Source organism: Lissotriton helveticus, chromosome 5_1 (genome assembly GCF_964261635.1).
Source record: "Lissotriton helveticus chromosome 5_1, aLisHel1.1, whole genome shotgun sequence".
Taxonomy (NCBI): domain Eukaryota; kingdom Metazoa; phylum Chordata; class Amphibia; order Caudata; family Salamandridae; genus Lissotriton; species Lissotriton helveticus.
This window is the reverse complement of record NC_136065.1, coordinates 1,696,319,322-1,696,342,530: the sequence shown is the minus strand read 5'-3', so window position 1 is coordinate 1,696,342,530 and position 23,209 is coordinate 1,696,319,322. Positions and strand designations below refer to the sequence as shown.

At 42.7% G+C, this 23,209-nt stretch overlaps 1 protein-coding gene across 1 annotated transcript in view; it reads right to left on the bottom strand.

Annotated features, from left to right (window-relative positions):
* Positions 1 to 23,209, bottom strand: part of PSME2 (proteasome activator subunit 2) — a 184,304-nt gene that overhangs the window by 7,660 nt on the left and 153,435 nt on the right. Inside the window, exons 10-11 of the mRNA XM_078644960.1 lie at positions 7,772 to 7,858; positions 6,669 to 6,861 (exon numbers count right to left, since the gene is read on the bottom strand). Coding sequence (XP_078501086.1) covers positions 6,781 to 6,861; positions 7,772 to 7,858 — 168 coding nt within the window. The 3' untranslated portion in view covers positions 6,669 to 6,780. The remainder of the gene's footprint in view (positions 1 to 6,668; positions 6,862 to 7,771; positions 7,859 to 23,209) is intronic.

Sequence of the window (23,209 nt, the reverse complement as noted above, 5' to 3'; positions counted from 1 at the left end):
TTTTATGAATACGTTTCTGAAAGAGTAGTTTGTACGAATTTAATCATAAGTATTAACTCCTGGTTCTTCACTTTAATCTATTCAGAATGATCAGAACCTTCTTACCTTATCATAAAGTGTAACGTCCAATATTGTAAAACGTTATAAACGTTATATATCCTGTATCAATGTATTCGGACAGGTGTTCAGTTGGCCCTCCAATGCCCGAGACTATCGGTCTTTAACTTGCTGAGGTAAGGTTGTCTCCATTAAAAACGGAGGGCAACGTATTTGCATTACTAATGGTAGCGACTTTATAACCCTGTATAGTGGTTGAATACTTAATTACTTTTACAGATATATACACTGATTATGGAAATTGGAAACTGACTACATATATGAGATTTATACTGGGAAACCTAAGCCAGGATATATAACGTTTTACAATATTGGACGTTACACTTTATGATAAGGTAAGAAGGTTCTGACCATTCTGAATAGATTAAAGTGAAGAACCAGGAGTTAATACTTATGATTAAATTCGTACAAACTACTCTTTCAGAAACGTATTCATAAAAGATCGAGTTATACTAATGGAGTGGACATATTGATGCTACCGATGAAGGTAGGCATAGGTATATAGCCTCGCTGTCTAGCCACGACGTCAAACCCGTACTACTTTATATTATTTTACTTTTTTCTCCTTAATATTCCATGTCTTGAACCAAGAATAAACCCTCCTTTTATTTACAATTTGACACAAGGGGTGTTTTCAACCTATAAACTTGGTGGTGAGCAAACATTACTATATAATTACTTTACTCTAGGCACAACTATACCTATTTGTAAATTTTGTGAAAAGGAATGTGAATATGTCACATTAAGGCATGATTTGGTTTACTTAATGTCATTATAATTTGTTTGGGTTGCAGCCCTGAGGAAGTCGTAGGTCTGATCAGACCAGACGAAACGCGCGTTGGCTGCTGTATTATTGGAAAAATCAATTCTTGGACTGTTTCAATGAAGATATAATTGTGACAAGAATCAAGGAATAAACAAACAGAACATTAACACAGGACTTTTGAGTGCTCAATGATTGTAGTTTCTATGTTGAGCTTCTATGAGCTTATTGATTTAGTCGTGGTAACCGACTAGCTATCATTTTGAAGCACCAGTGTAATTTGTTATTACTACCCTATACTCAGCTGTGCGCTCAATTGAAAACAGTTACCCTTTTGTCTTATATCTTTCGTATTGTTATATTGAGCAGCCGCAAAGGGATAATGAATAGAGATAGGGAAGCTGAGGAATTGTTCAGTAATCTACTATCAGGTGGATCTATAGGATCATCAGTTAGACCATCTGCAGATGCTAAAAGAGAGGGACTTGGCGCCAAATTTAGAAAACTGGAAGCACTCAAAAAACAAGAGTTGAATAAGTGGTGGGATGCTGCAACTCTGAAGCAATACCTAACGATGAATAGAATTCCGAGAGGTCTACGCTCACAAATTATACCTGCCTACGAAGACCTGGAACCTGATTTATATGCAATATGGGAAAAGGAGCTTAATGATAGCTCGCGCAACCTTATGAAAATATTAATAGATAACGCAGACAGGAAAATAGCTAAACTTCTTATTGAAATACAAAAGGTAGAAGATGAGATCAAAGCCTTAAATCTTCCAGAGGCAACCATAAAAAACTGTGAAGTAGTGTGGCTCACTGGTTAGAGGCGGCAGACCCGAGAGCAGAGGACGGCCCGGGACCAGGGTTCGATTCCCGGCACGGCAGGTTTCTGGACCAGGGTCAGCGGACTCGATAATTCTCTCGCCTCGGTGCCCACTCTGATCAGCGATCACACTCGGCAACTCTGGGCATTAGCTTGCCTCATCTTCCCTAACGGCCCCACCAGACCGCCGGGGATGCCTGGTCTCACCCTGGAGATACCCATTAAGGGACCATCTCTCAGGGAAGCCAGGAAGGGTTTCGCAGCGGTCGAAGCGCCTTGGGACCCTACGGGTAAGTAGTGCGCTATATAAATGCCTATACATTTACATTTACATGGACGAATACCTGAAAGATTTACAACTTGAGATAAAAAGGAGGAAGGCACATAAGATTAAGAGAGACGAGAAAGACTACCGCTCTGGGAGAATATATACTTATGCCAAGAGGTTTGACTATCTTATGAAAACTACACAGAGTAAGAGGCAGGCAGGCAACATCACACCACTTAGCGAAACTGAAGCTTCTTCTAGCAACTTATCAAGTGATGACAGTGAGGAGGTACCGGTTACAGTAACAACTACCCCTACACCTGAATCTAATTTTTTAGAGGAAGTCCACCGCCTACGGAGGGGGAATCGAGAAACTGGCAGGAATCGGAATACAAATACAAGAGGACCAGAAGAGGCAGGAGAGGAAGAGGGAAATCAAGGGACAAGGCTAAAGAGGAGCTTGAGGTCATGGAAGCCACAGCCCTAAATGATGTTACTGAAGTAAGTGATATTGAAATCATTAATTTATCTGACCAACAATTTTCTCCTGACATGATTTGTGTTCTTAAAAAAGGTTTAGGGTTCTGTCCAGCTAGGAGGCAAGACTGGGTGATGACCAAGATAGATCTTTTTAAATTTACTAGGAGGCTTAAATTGAAAAAATTCTTTTGTAATACACCTGTGAAAGAAACACCCACTACTAAAAACTTGAGTAATCTCACTATACAAGAACTTAAAGAGACGCAGCTCCTGTTATCTCTAACAGAAACTGAAGATGACCCTGCTACATTAGCCAAAATCATAGAAGATTTAGAAGTAGAACGCTATGTGACAGAAAGCAGTGGTCTTAAAACAAGCTCTAAATGGACTCCAAGGTTAACACAAGGAAATGTTATCAATGTATTTTTTAAGGCTGTCAGTCAGGATATTGATCGTGAATTAGAACATAAACGTTCGAGTTACTTGCATCCTAGACAGGATAATTTAACACCAGGAGAAAGGAAAGCCCTCAATGAACTTTTGAACAATAAGGAAATAATAATTCGGAGAGCAGACAAAGGTGGCAACCTGGTTTTACAGAATAGCATTGATTATAAAAGTGAAGTTTTATCACAACTAAACGATAAACGTTACTACACAAGGCTAGAGTCTAACCCAATGAAGACCTTAGTAGAAACGGTAAATACTAAAGTGAGGGAATGGTACGATCTATCACTAATTAATCATGATGAATACTTGTATTTACAAACTACATTTCCGAGATCACCATGTCTATATACCTTGCCAAAGGTGCATAAATGCCGAGACAAGCCCCCAGGAAGACCGATAGTCTCGGGCATTGGAGGGCCAACTGAACACCTGTCCGAATACATTGATACATTTCTTAGAGACTTTGTACAGAATCTACCATCTTTTGTTATGGATACGAAATATATACTTAACATATTAAATGACATTACTTGGGAAGAAGGGATGATTTTAGCTACACTTGATGTGGTTTCCCTTTATTCTAATATTGATCACACCCTTGGAATCAATGCTCTTGACTTTTTTCTTAGCAAGCGAGCTGCTGAACTTTATGATCATTCACAGATGTTGCTACAAATGACCGAACTAATATTGAAAAACAATGTGTTTTTGTTTGATGGTGCATGGTACCGCCAAGAACTTGGGACAGCGATGGGAGCCAAATTTGCTCCGTCTTTTGCGAACCTATTTATGGGTTGGTACGAGGCGGAGCGAATTTGGGGACCCAGTAATAAGGAGTGGATACAGTATATCCATTACTGGGGTCGTTTCATCGACGACTGTCTGCTTATCTGGACAGGATCGGTTGAACAATTACATGGATTTTATATTCAGACAAGATGTTTACCTATTTAGTTTACTATGTAATAAGGTATGATACTTTGAACACATATTCAAGCCGTTACATTTACACTGTAATTTGTTGGCACTATGTATAGCTTATTGAGATCTATTCTCTTTACCTCTAATGTATAGTTCTGGTGTTTTTCTAGACTTTTATATCGGGTTGACGCTATGGTGGGACGGCGGAGTGAAGTGCTGGTGCCGCCTTACACCGGTAGACATCAATTAATAAATAAGTATCAGGACAATATTATAGTATTTAACAGAGGGCATAAATGAGAATTGGGTAAAATACTTCGACTCGAGTATGGATGGATAACAAGTGAATACGAGACCATTCCAAGATGGCGACGGATATTTTTGCTAGGAATTAGACCAATGGTTTCTCGTTTATTAATGGAAGAATAACTGTGGTATTACATTGTATATTCTGGTATGAAAATATATTACATGGTTAGACGTTTATAAACGAATTACCACATTCTCGCCTGAAATTCCATTACACGTTTACATTTCGTAAACGACGTAAATCTAAAACAACGTATGAACAAGATACTAAATATAGTAACTATAATCAAACATGAGATTGTACTCTCTCATGAAATGTATCTACACTTTGCTAATATGGCGCCCAAAAACGTAGTTTATAGTATAAAGGCGACTAATCAAGATGGCGCCCGAGTAGGACGCTGACACGGAGATACGCGATCCTAGGCATATGGATATTCTGAATCCGGTAAGTGAATCTCGACAACAGGAGATAGTATTCTTTAACGTGACTGGAGGTATAGACTTCAATATAGCTTACACGGGATAAATCATTTATGTTTCTGCAGATACTTAATCTTCTTGGACTGAGTCCGATACCGGCGAGAATTTTGATAAAACTTTAACTTGCTGAGGTAAGGTTGTCTCCATTAAAAACGGAGGGCAACGTATTTGCATTACTAATGGTAGCGACTTTATAACCCTGTATAGTGGTTGAATACTTAATTACTTTTACAGATATATACACTGATTATGGAAATTGGAAACTGACTACATATATGAGATTTATACTGGGAAACCTAAGCCAGGATATATAACGTTTTACAATATTGGACGTTACACTTTATGATAAGGTAAGAAGGTTCTGACCATTCTGAATAGATTAAAGTGAAGAACCAGGAGTTAATACTTATGATTAAATTCGTACAAACTACTCTTTTAGAAACGTATTCATAAAAGATCGAGTTATACTAATGGAGTGGACATATTGATGCTACCGATGAAGGTAGGCATAGGTATATAGCCTCGCTGTCTAGCCACGACGTCAAACCCGTACTACTTTATATTATTTTACTTTTTTCTCCTTAATATTCCATGTCTTGAACCAAGAATAAACCCTCCTTTTATTTACAATTTGACACAAGGGGTGTTTTCAACCTATAAACTTGGTGGTGAGCAAACATTACTATATAATTACTTTACTCTAGGCACAACTATACCTATTTGTAAATTTTGTGAAAAGGAATGTGAATATGTCACATTAAGGCATGATTTGGTTTACTTAATGTCATTATAATTTGTTTGGGTTGCAGCCCTGAGGAAGTCGTAGGTCTGATCAGACCAGACGAAACGCGCGTTGGCTGCTGTATTATTGGAAAAATCAATTCTTGGACTGTTTCAATGAAGATATAATTGTGACAAGAATCAAGGAATAAACAAACAGAACATTAACACAGGACTTTTGAGTGCTCAATGATTGTAGTTTCTATGTTGAGCTTCTATGAGCTTATTGATTTAGTCGTGGTAACCGACTAGCTATCATTTTGAAGCACCAGTGTAATTTGTTATTACTACCCTATACTCAGCTGTGCGCTCAATTTAAAACAGTTACCCTTTTGTCTTATATCTTCAGGACTGAAAAAGGTCTCAAAGGGCAAAGGCCCATGTGGGCGATAGAAAAACACCCGGTCGATTCAGGAGTTATTAAACTGAACGGAAGGTAAATATTAACACGATTGATAACAATACAGACATAGGTAGGAACCGTGTAAACAGAGAAGGGTGTACCATGATAGTGTTGAATTAGCGCACACGTCCAAACCGAACGTCAGAAGAACACAATCTAACAATGGAGTTGATGACCATGCGCATTACCAGCAAGAGGAGTCAAAATACCTCTTGACTCGAAAGACTTTCTTTGAAGAAAAGCAACTTGCACACATCCGAGCCCAACACTGGTGAGTTTATCCTTCGCATGTATATCAACATCCACACATGCCTCAAATATTTCTTTATCTTTGGACCACAAAATTTTAAAATATTTGTCACAACAACTGATGCTCTTCTTGGCAAGGTTTGGCGTGCCCATGGTAACATACTGAAGAGATTGCTCCCTTTCTTCGATTAGTTGGGAAGCTATGTATTGTATCGTGTATGAATCAAATTGATTCTATCATTTGCTTCCAGCATGTCTTGAAAACATTCAATTATTTTTGGTCTATATTTTATAATTTTTCATCTATTTGTATCAAATAAAGCTGTTGTAATTGATCATTCTATGAATTATTGATGTTAGCCTTTTGTTAAAATACAATATTATCATTAAAAAACGTACCCTAAGGGAACCATTATGGTAACTAATCTAGTATTTACAAAATCAACCATAGAAGATTGGACTTACTCCTTCTCTTCTCTATTTTAGAAATAAGCAGAGTTCATATATCTCCAAGGAGCATTTAATCCAACATCAATAGTCACCTTCCAGATAGTTCTGTATTTATCGTATGAGGCCATCAGCCATGACAAAAGAAACATGCAGAGCACCAGTTTAATTTTTTTTATTTTGTGACAAATCGTAATTAAAGTGGGTTGCCACTTCTATAGCAGTTGTGAGTCTTGCAACATGAAGGCTTCTGAGAAACAGATAGAGTTGTGCTCTCAGCTTTCAGTACATTGGAGGCTTGTCCTCCCCTTTGGGGTTTGTGATCTTTTCCACGTTCTTAATGATGATGTCATAAAGCTCAGCCTGCAAATAGAAAAAACAAAACTTGGATTTAAATTGGTATGATGTATGTATGTATGTATCACCCCCCATAGGAATGGAGCAAGGCCAATGACATCAGTTGAGCCGAATTCCAATATCATATCAGATTATCCTAAAGGCTAGACGTTAGGACTAGCAGCAGGTAAGTTTCAAGGTGGCATGGAAGATGCAGGAACACAGCTGTGCTATGTTACGAGTAAGGCAGTGAGATTTTGTGTCATTGCGTTCAAAAAGCTAACAAGCATAAGAGTTACGTGCCACACAGTAATTAGAAAGTTTTTGAAACAGAATGGCCACATGAAAGCATAGAGACAATAAGGCCGTGAACCTCACATTCAAGAATATTGAGTCTACACTATGCATTGCGCAAACCAAGCAACATGGAGATCACATGGGGACGTGTTGGACAACAGACCCCTTGATATTACATCAGCGGTATGGAAGCAGAACTTTTGATGATATAAGCAAAAATGATGAGTGGGGTTAAATTATTACAATCACCACTTAGGGAAACATGATAAACTCAAAAGGAAATACCCTGGGGTGGTAAAGTTGGTTTGTTTTTTCGTGGTAACAGTCGGGAGTTGCAGTACTACTACTGGATTTCGCATGTCTAGAACACCAGGACTAAGTTGATCTAGTTAATATTAATACAAGTTTTCTGCATCTTTATGCGCGTTATTACTACCAGGTTTTTTGCAACTGGTAACAGTTTTTTATGGGGTGCTATGCAATCTGGTAATACCACAACACTCAACTTGTGGTAGTGCTAAAATGCCTGGTAATTTCAATAGAGTACATTTATAGTATTACTGCAACACTCCATAGGAGAGCAAATGTGCAAACAAAATAGGGGCTTAGCCACATCTCCTGTCACCTGCCTAATACTCACATAGAAGCCACGCACGTCCATCAAAATGCTGCGTATCTCTGCATACACTGCCTCATCCTTTTCATGCACAAGTGTGCGGTAATCCATCTGTGGTGAGTGAGAATAACAAATTGGTGACAACAACACTTGAGATCAGAATGAAACAAGAGAAAGACGTTGGGCCTGTAGTAAGAGGGAGATTGTTGTGCTAGAGGAGAAAAACAAACACTTGGGAAAAGAAAGAAGTAAAAAGGAATCGAAATGAGGTGTGGAATTTGAATATCAACAAGAGTGCGACGTGGAGTAACCAAAAACTTGGGTAATCAGGAGTAAGAATTGTGGTTCGGAGTAAGAGAAGTGTCAGAATGGGACATTGAGATTTATGTACCACTAATGTGCACTCGTCATTATAATTCAGTTAAACTTCACAATGTGTTTCAGTTCTGGCTAATGCTGGCAGTGGAAGCCTTATTCTACTAATATAAATGAGGTACGCACAGCACAAAAACACTGGGTTAACAATTAGGGGGCTTTAAGTTCACTTAGAACAGACAGGTGTACTACAACAGTAGTCTATCTTAGATAGTTCCATCTCAAGTAGCTATCACAAGAGTGCAATAGATGAAACACTTCATGATGGGTTTGGCACCCCGGAGTGCTGGCATGCACACAAAAATCCGGCAGTTATGGAGACACTCACATACTGAGGAAATACACACTTCAGCGATTTTGATGGGGGTATCCACGAAACATTATAAAATATCCACTCGTTTCTAAAATCAGGCTACTGAATGTTACCATGCAAGCACAGACAGTTCCATGATCACTCCAGTCTACACAGGAGCGCACAAGCATGCGTGCAATCGGTGAGGGGGTCATAATATTATGTCCTTTAGTTAGAAACATTCATACCATCTGAATATAGATTACTCTTTATACAGATACCCAGGGAGAGAGTCACAACAACATTTGAACCATATACTGAGCTGTGAAGGTCTGTACCGAAACTAGTAACAAAATTACCAAGCAGGGATATTGTGTTTAAAGGTTATGTAAACATTTGGATTGAATGTCAACTGTATTTAGGTCGCAAAGTTTTGATGTAATCGAAATATTGGAGTAATCATAAACCACGTGTTTCATCAGTAGTAAGGACAACTTGTAATCATGAAGATTAGAAATGGAACACGTGGTAACTGAATGCTCAGAGAAAACGCAAGTAAACATCCACTGGATGCAGATTTTAGTAACAATTGTTTTTATACAGTTATTTAAACTATCACGATTGATCACATAGGTGATCACCAATAGGTGGATCTGTTATACACATTTATTTTGTTTGCTCGAGACATAAAACGCAAATTAAGATTCTAATAAAGTTTTGAGTGAATACAAAACCCAAAAGAAACGTGCTCTTCCTTCCTGAGTTGCAACCCGTGATCACTGCTCTCAGGACCAGGCACATATACAAATCTATGCTTCCCTCAGAAAACCACCCGCCACAAATTTCAAGTTGTCTCATCTATTGGCAATATTTGGAAGGCCATCAGAGTTCTCAGTCATGTAAGAACTTGCATCCTCAGAAAAGAACGTCAGCACATGCGACTAGATCTTGGAGAATAGCTCCTCCGTTCCAACCCGCTCATTTGAGATCTTTTCCATTCCAAATAGGTCACATATTCTAGGTATGTAGCATAAGGATACTTACTGGGGTGCAACCCTCTTCCATCTTGCTAACAGTGTCCGTTTGGTAACCAATAGGGGTAGCATTAATTTCACATAATCTACAAATAAACCCCAAAACACTAAAATCGGACAGGACAGCCCCAAAATGTATGCAAAATGGTCCCTCGACCCATGCATTCCAACATGTGTTTGTGGGTTGCCACCCATCTTGAGTATTAAGTTTGGCAGGGGTTTAGTGCTACTTATAGAGTATTTTCCTTCCCGCCCATGCGTTTCGGTTCCCTTAATGCATACTGCAGTGTGTTGGCTCGCTTCTTATCTGAATATGTGACTCCCTGTTCTTTTTCTCACAAAGTCTGAAAACATTCCTTCAATGGAGCCTCAGCCACTCGTACGATGCACTGAATACTTGAAGCTGCATTAGAGTCCTTAAAGAATTTATTTGTCTCGAGAATTTCCTATTTTGTCTATAAGTTGTTCCAGGTCCTCTGCATGAATGTACAGGAGAGAGTTTATCTAAGCCTGCTTGTTCTAGATAGTAAGCAAACTCCTCCTGGTATGACAGGCTGGCATCATACAGCTTCTGGCAGAACCTAAGGAACCAGTCTAAAAGGTCTACCCTCCCTACTAGTTGCTTCCCCCCTTTGACCCATGATCGAAAAGATACAGCCCTGTTTTTGCTTCACCTTAAGCCCTGGACACTAGCAACCTAGCTAATGTCCTAATGGAACCTCTGATCAACCTTGCCAAAATGCAGTCTGCCTTAGAGAGGTTGAGTATCTGAAGAGGACTTCTCAGATGCGAGACCCAATGTCAGCTATTCTACAACTTTGTTTTTTTATGGGAATTTTAAGCCTTCTTTAGGCCATCAACTAGTTTTACCCTTGATCTCTCCTTTATCCTCAGTTATGAGGTATCCCCTCACTACCACCTTAAGGGCATCCAGGTAGTCCCTAAACGTTAGTCTCCAGTGTCATTAAAGTTTAGATATTCCTCCAAATGGTCCCAGACTGCTGGTAGTAAAACCTTGTAACTGAGTAATGTATCATTTAGGTACACATGCTAATTGAGTGTCCTATGCTGTTGCATCTGGCACAGTACTAGGGAGTGATCTGAAAGGGAAATAGCCCTCATCTCAGCAGAAGAATGTATTGTCTTGAAAAGTAATGTGTATTCTGGCATAGGATTTATGTGATGTTATGAAGCAGAAATAGTCTGAATGATGCTGCAAGCCCGCCACACATCTATTAGACACACCTTCTCAAGCTCATGCAATTCATCCCTTTAAATCATGGCTGTTCCCCTCCAAATGCATGTCCATTCTGTGGTTCTGAAAATCTGGACCCTATCGTCATCCCGATAACGAGGTCCAATACCTGTGTCACAAAATATCAACGTACCATGACGAATTTGGTGTCAGCGCACCAATAATGATTAGGACATCATTCCTATGCATTTGCGTCATGATCGAGGCATGCGAACACCCCTGAATCGTAGTTTCCGTCCCGACCCCTCAGACTCCATTTTGTAAACGGTATCCATCTTGTGTCTTGCCCTCATGATAAGTCAATTAAAGGTCGAGCTTGATCTAAAAGGACACGTCCACCTTCCCTGACTCCCCCCTGACCTGTCCCAACTGACTCCATCGCCTTTAGCCAAACCTGTCTGGGCAGCCCCTCGCCTAGTGGCCAAATGCGATAGCATCGATACATAACATTCCTCGAACCATTCACTACCTACAAACCATGCTTTCTACAAACACCCACCTGTCCTGTTCCCGGTTTATGGCCAGTTTTATGACTAGGAGGTGCCTTCCTTTATTGGGGTTTCATCGATATCTGATGGGAGTTCCGGGCTTGGCTAAGTAATCTATCACGCATTGGACATCTAAAATACGGGCTTGCCTGCATGACTTCGCTCTTTTGTATTATTGTAGAAATATGTGTATAGCCATATCATAAACTCAAGAATTCTCGCTCGCAGCTATTATTTCTGTATATAAGGAGAAGGCTGGTTCTGTAAAAACGAACAGTCTCCTGAGAACACATGACCCGTGTTTGTCGTGCTTCTAGGACACCTGTTACTTGGTAGCTATCAATAAAACTCGATCTCTGACTCGACTAGAAGACTCCGTGTTTCTGTGGTCCGGAACAGGGAGAACTCAGAGGTCTTCGGGTGTTATCCCCTGGCACCAAACGGGTTCCTAAAAACCCGTTACCTCAGTTGGCGCCCAACTCGGGGCGGTATCAAGCGGCGACGGTCCAAGCCAGATGTTCGTGAGGAGCTTCGTGTGAAAATTCCGGAGGACGGCCAGCCACTTCAGCGACCCCTGTATGTCGACGTGGTTCCGAAGGTCTTTGCTACGAGGTTCCCCGCGTCCCGACGGCTACGAAGGACTGCTGCCCTGACTATCGCCTTGTTTTGGACCCAGTGATCCTTGGTAGAGCGAAACGATAGACGAGTCTTCTAGCGACGTCACCGATCTTCAAATACTTCACTTAAGTATAAGTGGAGCGTCTCCCAGTCCTTAGTTTGTCCTTAGTTTTTTGGTATCCTCGAGATACGCCTTGATTTGGTACTTGCAAGCCCCAAAGCCGAAGGACTTGTGTTTTCACGAGAAATATCGTAATTGATAATCCTTTGAAGTTTGAAGCTAGACTAGTGAGCAAAGATGCCTGGTTTTAGCAGACTTGGAAACTTGTTTTGTCTTGGTTATAGTAAGGACTCCCGATTAGAGGATTCCTGTCCGGTTCCTCCGATTGGAACTCCAACATATGAGCTCTACGTAAAGCACGGCGTAGGCCCTATCACATATAATGAAGTATGGATAAAATACACCCGCAAGGATGGTGTTTTAAAATGGCCTCAATATGGTAGTTTCGACTCAGAAATATTAGATAACCTAGAGGTCAAATTATTTAAGAGAAAAGCCCGGCCGGCGATGTTTGACTCTTTTCGCTTATGGCGCAAAGAAGCCAAACAGAAAGAAATAAAGTTAGCGAAAAAGAATAAAAGAGGTATGTCGATGGTGCAAGCTGCCGTTGCATACAGGGATAACGAGGAAGAGCAAGAAAGCGAACAAATACTTAGGAGCAAGAAACTAGCAGTAGATAAATGCTACCCGATGTTACCAAATAAGGGACAAGGTCAAGAGGAAAGATCCGAGAAAGATCCATTAATGTCCCACTTATTAAGCTCACCTCCACCGTATGCGTTGGACGCTACTACAACGCCAAAGCGTTTTTCTATACCACGCCCCGGCGCACGAAACACAGCTTTTGCACACACGCCAGCTACTGTTCAGCTGGTTCCTACTTCTCCGGCACAGCCTTCTCAAGGGCCGCCATCTTTGCTACCTACCCCATCTACTTCTACGACTTTGCCTACAGCTCCAGCTATTGTCTATGATACCACGTCTGCTACTACTTCAACTTCCTCTACTATTGCCTCTACTTCTTCTTTGCCTCAGCCTGTTTTTTCCAATGCACTTGCTCCTCCGCAAGCTTCTCCTTCTATTAGACAAAGAGTGACAGGTACCATCACTGGTCTGCTTTCACCTTTCTTCGGGTCGCCTAAGACGACCCCTAAAACAGAAGATAGACAGTTACGTAGTCAACTGCCTGATTACGAGGAAAGAAAAGTGCTAAATGAACTAGCCCGTAAATGGATTACGGATACTGTTAGATATGATGTTCAGTCTGTTATGGAAGTTTTCCGTCAATGGAACGCACCCACTCAGAGATACGTATTCGAAGAAATGTGTGTATATCTGGGCGAAGATTTGGAGACAAATGATCCCACATACACAATGAACGAACTATGGCGCACACGCTTTAAGTTCCACGAAGGCATGATTACAGGCAGAGATGTTGAGAAAGCGATAGAGTTATTACTCTCTTATAGGAGTAAAGGAAACGTCTCTAGATCATTGTACGAAGACGACGTATCAGATAGGAAAAGAGCGAGACAGTACCCCATGAGAGAGGTTCCTCCGGTTTGGAGGGAAGGCGATGCAAATGTAGTACCGCCAATTCTGCCTCATTTCCAGCGTTTATGGGTACATGTCCCTTGGAAACGATCCGAAGTCTTGGCGCTCAAGCAGACATTGCCTGATCCTTGTAAAAACCCGACTGGGTATTATAAGGAGTTATCGCAAACTGCAAGCTCATGTATAATGAATTTAGCGGACATAGACATGCTGTTTGGGAACGTTGTCCCACATCCTCTATGGAGCAAAATACGCCATACGAACCATGCCCAAGAACTAGGTGACTCATGGGCGAACATTGCCGCTATAGATGCTAGATAAATTGGTGGTTCTAAACCTGAGCCGTTAATAGCTGAACTTCCCGGTAGAATTATTGCGTACATGAAAACAATAATGCCTGAAGTTCGCGTGAACTGGGACAAGCTATCTGCATGCAAGCAGAAGAAAGATGAGAATGTGTCTGACTTTTTCACAAGATTCGAGGAGACTTTCACCGATCATAGTGGTCAGGATATGGCTACCGAGGGTGGCCAAAGATTGTTTGTAGACAAGTTCGTACATAATTTAATCCCTGAACTGTGTAATAAATTGAAAGATTCAGAGAGTGCTTGGGCTGTCTCTACGTCAGCTCAAATTTTAGCTACAGTCCAGTACTATGAAAATAGGCGCAAAGACGAGCTAGATAAAGTAGACAGAAAGACAAAAGATTTAAAAACTAAAGTTCTTCTCCAGCAAGCTTATCCGCCTCGTACGGCTAGTCAGCCCAGTTATCAACCGCAACATCAGTATTCGAGAAACGCGCAAGGAAACGAGTTTTCCCACCAGCGTATTGCTTATGGCCCGAATCAATGTGCATATTGCAAGGAAGAGGGTCACTTTAAAAGTAATTGTCCGGCTCTTGAGCGGTGCTTCGGGTGTAAGGGGAAGAGGTGTTCAACATGCCCCTAGAGGTAGGGGCCGTGGAAATTTCACGCAGAATACAACTTCTTTTTCGCCTCAGAATTCGATGAACAGCTTCGACCAACAGAATAATGCGTCGACCAGGTCAGCTCAGTACTATGCTGACGACTATTACACCGAACATGAATATGAGGGTAACGATTGCTAGGACAGCCATGGACAAAGAGAGGGAGTTGTTTCAGTTCCAGTAGATCAGAATGGACCTTATGTCGAGGTAATAGCCTCAGGAGTGTCAGAGCCATTTCTGCTGGATACTGGTGCTACAAAAAGTTCTATCATGCACTCGAAACTTCCTGGCGCACCTTTGTCTGGCGAAATGAATGTTTCAGTAGGTTTCTCTGGCGCCCCTGTTAGAAACCCGATCTCCAGTCCTGTATCTCTTTCTATTGGCCCATGCGAATTAGAGGCACCCCTCATTCTTACAACAGGTTGCGGTGAAAATTTGTTAGGATTGGATTTGCTAAAAAGGTTATATGCGACTTTGTACTGTTCACCATTGGGAGTACAACTTACTTTCGGTAAGAAGGTCATTTCTCCAATGTATGTGTCGAAAGAAAACATTGCAACTGAATTGTCGAGTCTTCCTGATGTACTCTGGGCTAATGGTTCTAATGATGTAGGTCGTTTGGAGATAGCACCATATGTCATAACGTTGAAAGCCAACATTAGGTTGCCACGTATTCCCCAATACAAAATATCTAGCGAATGTGAAAAGGCGTTATTGACAATTGTTTATGACCTGATTGATAAAGACGTCATCGAAGAAACAACAGGAAATGTTTGTAACAGTCCAGTTTTGCCCGTCTTAAAACGTACTGATCCTTCACAACCCCCTGTGTATAGGTCTGCGATCGACCTCAGAGAAGTGAACAAGATAGTTATCCCACAGTTTCCAGTTGTCCCCGACATTACTGCTTTGTTGGCGATGGTTCCAGCTTCAGCAAATTGGTTCTCGGTGATTGACCTGAAGAACGCTTTCTTCAGTATCCCAATTGCTGAGGAGAGTAGAGATATTTTCGGATTTAATTTAGGAGGACGAAGTTTCCGCTTCAAGTGCGCTCCTCAAGGCTACTGCGAAAGCCCATCAATATTCAGTCAGGCCCTGAAAACACAACTAGACACGATTGTTCTACCGAATGGTTCAACTCTGATTCAGTATGTAGACGATCTACTGATCGCTGCAGACACTGAAGAGATTTGCAAGAAAGCTATGTTATCATTATTGCATCACTTATGTGACATGAGGCACAAAGTCTCTCTCTCCAAATTACAATTTTGCCGACAAGAGGTAACCTACTTAGGTCACATCTTGTCGAAGGAGGGAAGGAGACTGACACCAGAAAGAATACAGGCAATCGCAGAACTAAGTGCCCCAAGGACACAGAGAGAGGTTCGAGCCTTCTTGGGCATTACATCGTACTGTAGACAATGGATACCGAATTTCTCACTACTAGCTAAACCCTTGCTGGCACTATTCTGTAAAGACACGCCAAATCCTATGCCTTGGTCTGAAGATTGCCAGACGAGTTTTCACAAGTTACGTGATGCATTATGTTCGGCTCCTGTGTTGGGAAACCCCACCTACAGTAAGCCTTTTACATTATATGTCCACGAGAAGGAAGGTTGTGCATTATCAGTTTTAACACAACATTTTGGGGACAGACAGCGCCCATGCGCGTATTTTTCGGCAACTCTAGACCCTGTGGCTAAAGCCCTACCAAGTTGTCTGAGGGCTACCGCCGCAGCAGCTGTCTGCATCCGACAGTCCGCTGGATTAGTCATGAATAATACTCTGATCGTTATGGTTCCGCATGCAGTAGACATTTTACTAAACAGGACGAAGACAAAACACCTTACTAGCGCTCGACTATCCAGTTACGAACTTACACTGCTAGCAAGTCACATCCACATAAAGAGGTGCGATACACTGAATCCCGCAACGTTATTACCCATTCCGACAGGAACAGACGAGATTGACAAACATGACTGCTGCTTTAGGACAGAAGAAGAGACAAAAGGGAGAGTAGACTTACAGGACACTCCCCTTCCTGAATGCAATGATACTTTATGGGTTGATGGTTCATGTTTCAAGCTGCCGAATGGTGATACGACTGCAGCATATGCCGTAACGACATTACACACCATTATAGAGACTGCGCGCATTTCCCATAATTCTGCACAAGCTGCAGAGCTAATTGCGCTTACCAGAGCATGTGTGTTAGCAAAAGGAAAGCGAGTGAATGTGTACACTGACAGCCAATACGCCTTTGGCGTGGCTCACAGTTTTGGGAGATTGTGGCGTGAACGTGGGTTTCTTACGTCACATGGTGCAAAGATACAACATGGTCAGCTAGTTAATGAGCTCCCCAAGTCACTGACCTTGCCACTACAAGTTGCCATTATAAAATGTAGTGCACACAAAAAGATTCAGCATGATGTTGGCCGCGGGAATGCATTTGCAGACGAGGTTGCGAAAGAGACTGCAAGGAACACAATGAGTCGGATGTATGTTGTAGGTCCCGCTAGATGGATTACTGATGTGGGAATGTGTGAGGACACCATCGAAAGCGTGAAATCTATACAAGCCGAGGCAACTGAGAAAGAGGTGAATGAATGGAGAGAAAGCAAGGGTAGATTAGATACGAATGGTTGTTGGGTCGAATTGTCAGAACACCAGCGATGGTTATTGCCTAACGCCTATGTACTTGCAGTAGTAACAATGGCTCACGGATTTGCACACATCAGTTCGAGAGGAATCTGTAAAGTATTGGCCCCAGTATGGCAAAATAGCAACATCCCGAAATATGCAGAGAATGTGGTCAGAAACTGTATGGTGTGTTTGAAGTACAATCCCGGTAGGGGAACCCCAACTCCAGCTGGTCATTTTGCGCCTCCAACGTATCCGTTCGAGGTTTTGCAGCTCGATTTCATTCACATGGAGAGATGCAACAATCTGAAGTATGTGCTCGTAGTTGTTTGCGCTTTCTCCAGGTGGGTGGAAGCGTACCCCCTTAAAGACAACACTGCCTTGTCAACCGCCAAAGCCCTTGTCAAAGAGTTCTTCCCGAGGTTTGGCATGCCTAGAATTGTCTGGAGTGATAATGGAAGTGAATTCGTAGGACGCGTGATGAAGAGAGTGTGTGAATGTTTAGGTATACAGCAAAAATTCCACTCTGCGAATCACCCCCAATCAGCTGGACTGGTAGAGTGCTACAACGGCACTTTAAAGCTCAAATTAGCCAAGATCCAAGCCAGTACAGGTCTTAAATGGCCCGACGCCTTGCCCCTAGCACTCTTGTCAACTAGGATGACTGCCCATTCCAGATTAGGACTTAGCCCTCACGAGATAGTGTTTGGCCGCCCAGCCAACGTCTGGGGCGTGCCAAGACCAAAGAAACTTAGCGAAGTAGAGCACCCCGTACTGCTTGACTATTTGTGCGAATTGACAACTAAATTGCGTGTTTTACACCAACAGGTTCACAGTTCCTCTCCACCAGCCTCTGACGATCCAGGTCACTCCATCACACCCGGCACGTGGGTCTTGGTGCGGAACTTCCAGCGCACCAACAACGGACAGCCGAGGTGGACCGGACCTTACCTGGTACTTCTTTCCACGAGGTCAGCGGTTCGGGTGGACGGCAAAAAGAACTGGGTGCACAGGACCCATTGTAAACGGGTCCCTCTGCCCCTTCCATACGACCGGTGGGTCAACGAAGGAATTGCCAACTCCGAGACAGAATCCATACCTCGCTTCATCCCTTTCAGCGATGCACGTTTAAAAGAAACTGGTACCGAAAAGGAGAGTGATCGTATTTTACAAGGACTTGTGCCACCGTCTATGCAGTTGGACACTACCGAACCTGAGACATTGTTTGAAGACCACACCGTACCTGGGAAAGAACAGTATAATCTAAGGTCAAGACAAAGAGACTAATAAAAAAAACACAAACAAATGTGATTTTCCCTTCCTCCAAGAACTATTTTTGATTTTTTAGCTCTCTCACTCTCAGGAAACTTGCTCATTTTTGATTTTCGAACCGCCATCCGGTTCTGCTGCTAGGGTCGCGGTTGAAGGCTGGGGAGTGCAACTGGGGACGTTTAGGTCAACGGTTCTGGTTGGTCCAAGGGAGTTACCCCGGACTGAACAGAGCGCACCCCCTGGCAGAACCAACCTACCACCGCGGGCAGCAACTAGAGGATGGAGTTTCCTAGGGTAAAGAGACCTACCAGACTCCCAAACTTTGAAAGACAATTATGCACTGTACTGGCCAAGAGAAAGTTTTTGTATTTTAATGTTGTGTAGCATAACGATGTTTTTGACTGGTTATACTCTATTCGTATTCCAAGTTACCTTTTCAAATGACACCCGGCCACAGCCTCCTCCTACTATCTCTCCACACTACTTTCACCCTCTACCTGAACACGAATCTGCCAGAAGACTCGAATTTGTAAATAACTCATTTATTCAACTCCTACACCAACACCAGTCCATCATGAACACATCGAACTGTTGGATATGTGGACTCATGCCACACACGACAGATAAGGGTATCCCATACTTCATCCTGCCTTTCAGTTATTATGGTTCTCTGTGGGCTTTCCAGACCATGTTCCTATTCGCCCTAGAACCATACCCGACACGTTCTACTGAAAGTGATTCCAGTAACAAGGCACTAATAGCAGGGATAAGAAATATGAGTAGAGAGTTCGACACCTATCTTACGATTTCCAAAGATGAACTCACTCCGTACACTCGTTGGAACGTAACTAAATATGGGGTTTACCTGAGTAAGAGCCAGACAGCAAAGAAATCCCGCCCAGTTTGGATAGTACCCAACCGAGGTCACTTATGTTTACAAGGTATCGGCAGGGATCCCAAAGCACAATTAGGAAAGAGTATATGCACGGAAACGTATGTGTTCGCTTCCCGAACTTCCCCTATACTATTAGCAGCCAAAGGCACGTATTTCGTCTGCCATGACCAAGCTTACACGTGGTTGCCCCCTGACTTCTCAGGTACATGCTTTATCGCATTTCTGCTGCCTCCCACCTACACGGCCAGAGCAGATTACAATCGGACAAGGACAGCTAGAGGTGTCGTGAGCAAAGACGACACCGCGGGTCAGGAATTCGCTGACTTCGCAAGGGGTTTTCTGCCATTTTGGGGGCCTATGGTAAACAGCAGGAATATTCGCCAGTTATCGAGGATAGTTGAATCCGCCGTGACTACAACGGCCGGAGCCCTTGGAAATTTGACGACCGAACTTCAGTCGGATCGACTTATGACCCTTCAGAACCGAGTTGCCCTAGATATCATACTCGCCGATCGTGGTGGTGTGTGTAGAGTGATCCAATCCAGTTGTTGCATTTTCATCCCTGATAACGCACCGACAGTGTACCAGGCCATCTCTAAACTACACGAAATATCTGATTCCCTCCACGTGGAAAAAGGAGATTGGTCCTTACTAGGGTGGTTCTGGGAACTGATCGCTACATGGGGATGGAAAACACTGATCTTCATTGGGATGATCTTAGCACTTCTGTTTATGTTCTGCCTGTGTATACAGTGCGCTCCTGCACTATGTGGCCTCTGTGCTACGTCATGTGTACGGAAGCCTGTGTCGAGAGACGAACTGAGCAACAGAATGATGTTACAGCAGCATCTCCACGAATTCCTTCATATGGATTTGGACCCAGATTAATATGATTTATTGCCTTACATAAGGGCAAAAGGAGGGTCTGTGGTTCTGAAAATCTGGACCCTGTCGTCATCCCGATAACGAGGTCCAATACCCGTGTCACAAAATATCAACGTACCATGACGAATTTGGTGTCAGCGCACCGATAATGATTAGGACATCATTCCTATGCATTTGCGTCATGATCGAGGCATGCTAACACCCCTGAATCGTAGTTTCCGTCCCGACCCCTCAGACTCCATTTTGTAAACGGTATCCATCTTGTGTCTTGCCCCCATGATAAGTCAATTAAAGGTCGAGCTTGATCTCAAAGGACACGTCCACCTTCCCTGACTCCCCCTGACCTGTCCCAACTGACTCCATCGCCTTTAGCCAAACCTGTCTGGGCAGCCCCTCGCCCAGTGGCCAAATGCGATAGCATCGATACATAACATTCCTCGAACCATTCACTACATACAAACCATGCTTTCTACAAACACCCACCTGTCCTGTTCCCGGTTTATGGCCAGTTTTATGACTAGGAGGTGCCTTCCTTTATTGGGGTTTCATCGATATCTGATGGGAGTTCCGGGCTTGGCTAAGTAATCTACAACGCATTGGACATCTAAAATACGGGCTTGCCTACATGACTTCGCTCTTTTGTATTATTGTAGAAATATGTGTATAGCCATATCATAAACTCAAGAATTCTCGCTCGCAGCTATTATTTCTGTATATAAGGAAAAGGCTGGTTCTGTAAAAACGAACAGTCTCCTGAGAACACATGACCCGTGTTTGTCGTGCTTCTAGGACACCTGTTACTTGGTAGCTATCAATAAAACTCGATCTCTGACTCGACGACTCCGTGTTTCTGTGGTCCGGAACAGGGGGAACTCAGAGGTCTTCGGGTGTTATCCCCTGGCACCAAACGGGTTCCTAAAAACCCGTTACCTCAATTCTTGTCACACTTAGCATTTGGACAGAATTACAGCCCCCTTCAGAGATCAGAGACCTTGTTTCGAAAATGTCATTTCAATAGGAGCCACCATCCCCTTAATCAGCGTAACTCTCACCTAATGAGAACCCCACGTGGTGAGAAGAGCATCCCCACACCTGCCATTTTAGTCTTCGCAGCAGAACAATACATCCCTAGGTAACAGATGCACCGCCTGCAAGAGGCAGATGTCTGCCTTTAGCTTCTTAAGGGAATGTAGGGTCATCAAGCGTTCACCATAGCATTTAGCCCCTGGATGTGAAAGTAGATGATCTGCAGGGACCTCTACATGTTCCCAGCAGTTGGGATATCGATCTCTCTCATCCCTGGGGCCGTGGAAACATGGTTTTGCCCATGCTCTTCCTTAAACTTTACAGTCACTCAATTGAACTTCTGAGCCCCCCACACTACCCACATATCTAAACCACATTCAACAATTATGCGGTACATTAAACAGAAGTCCTCCCCTAAGGCTTACCAAACAGTAATCCCTTTCCAGGACATTAGTGTGACAGTTCAAACAGTGAAGCCCTCGCCACTACCTACCTGCTCTCAGTCTGCAGTGACTATTTGCCAAATTGGTGCAGATCAAACACGTGGTCACCACCCAGTCACTGGCTGGGAGGCGGCCACATGTATATCTGGCCTTCTTTCTTTGGGGACCGGCCCACTGTGTTCGATTGATGTATCGATGCCGGTCTCTCTTCCCTCATGGAATCAATGGATTGTCTGGCAGTACTCTTTCTTGTGATGTTTTGCAAATGATCCGGAGGAGTGTGGTGCCTTGCTTCTGTCTTTCACGGTTTGGCAGTCCGAAAGGCACTTCCTCTGATACTCTCAAAATATCCTTTGCTTCTTTTAGGGATTTGTTTTGCTATCTCTGGCTATTCCACTAAAATAAATGACCTAAAAGGCATGGCTACAGTGGACTAAGGTACAGGGATCTAGTTCAACTGTGGGAGATATTTAGGACCTTGGCTCAAATGCTAAAATTACATGTAGAAAAGGATATCACTCCCTAGAATTGTGGTTTAGTATGGATGTCCTTGGGAACATAGCAAATGTTTTTAGACGAGCAACAATACTCCACTCAACTCACAACTAAGGCTACCTTTCACATGCTTTGCATTTAGACCAGGAAGCCTGTTGTTAATGCCCCTTCTCATGTTGCTTGTTCTCTTACACCACTGACAAAGAATGGCTGCATCAAGACAGCTGATGAAGGGTATCACATGGTATGGGGAAAGAGAACGCTATAGCTATTTATATGGACAATATAGGGCCTTACATGGGAGACTTACAATGCTCTCCAGGGTCTGAATGAGAACATGATGGGGGTCTTTGGCAAAGATACTGACTGGACCTTTGGCAAGGGGCCATCAATGGTGTTTCTAGCATAAGGGAGAGGTGCCGCAAACTCGAGATTGGTAGATTCAAGTACCTGCGAAAATGTGCGTTGAGAAATGAAACTGCGGGACAAATGATAAACTACTGGTGCTAAGACTTCGACCGTGGGAAGACAGAAGAGGGTACACAACTGGAAAAGCAACTATCACTTCCCATTTTATACACATGTGAAACATACTCTCTTTACAGCGCAGACAATTTATCTGAAAAGTGCTAAGCATTTTGTGTCATTTTCTAAGTGGTGGGTGAGGTGTGCCCAAAGTAGCATGAGACTATGTAGTTGTAAATACACTGAGGAACTGAGGGTGTGTATTTAAATATTATTATGGGCCCTGAAACTGTGAGGCTGTGGTGAGACTGGATAGTCACATAATGAACACGTTGTCATAAATCCATGTGATAGATGGGTCAAAATCCTTGGGGACCTACTATCAATGTCACATGTAGTTCTGCAAACATGGAGTGGTGGCACTAGATGCTATTGATGGGAGGGAAGAATACGAAAACACCATTCTATACAGGTATGATACACAAAGATTGAGGCTTCTGGAAATGGGACCCGAATCCAGCATTTTTTAAATTTGAAACAAAGGCATACTTATGCATATAAAGCAACACATTCAGAATATGACTTTTATAAGCACTCAGTATTTACAGCTGTGGTATGCAAGGGGTTCTTGACTAATTGAAATAATAACATATCAGTATAGAACCCATAGGAAGACTGAGTCCTACAAAAGAGATGC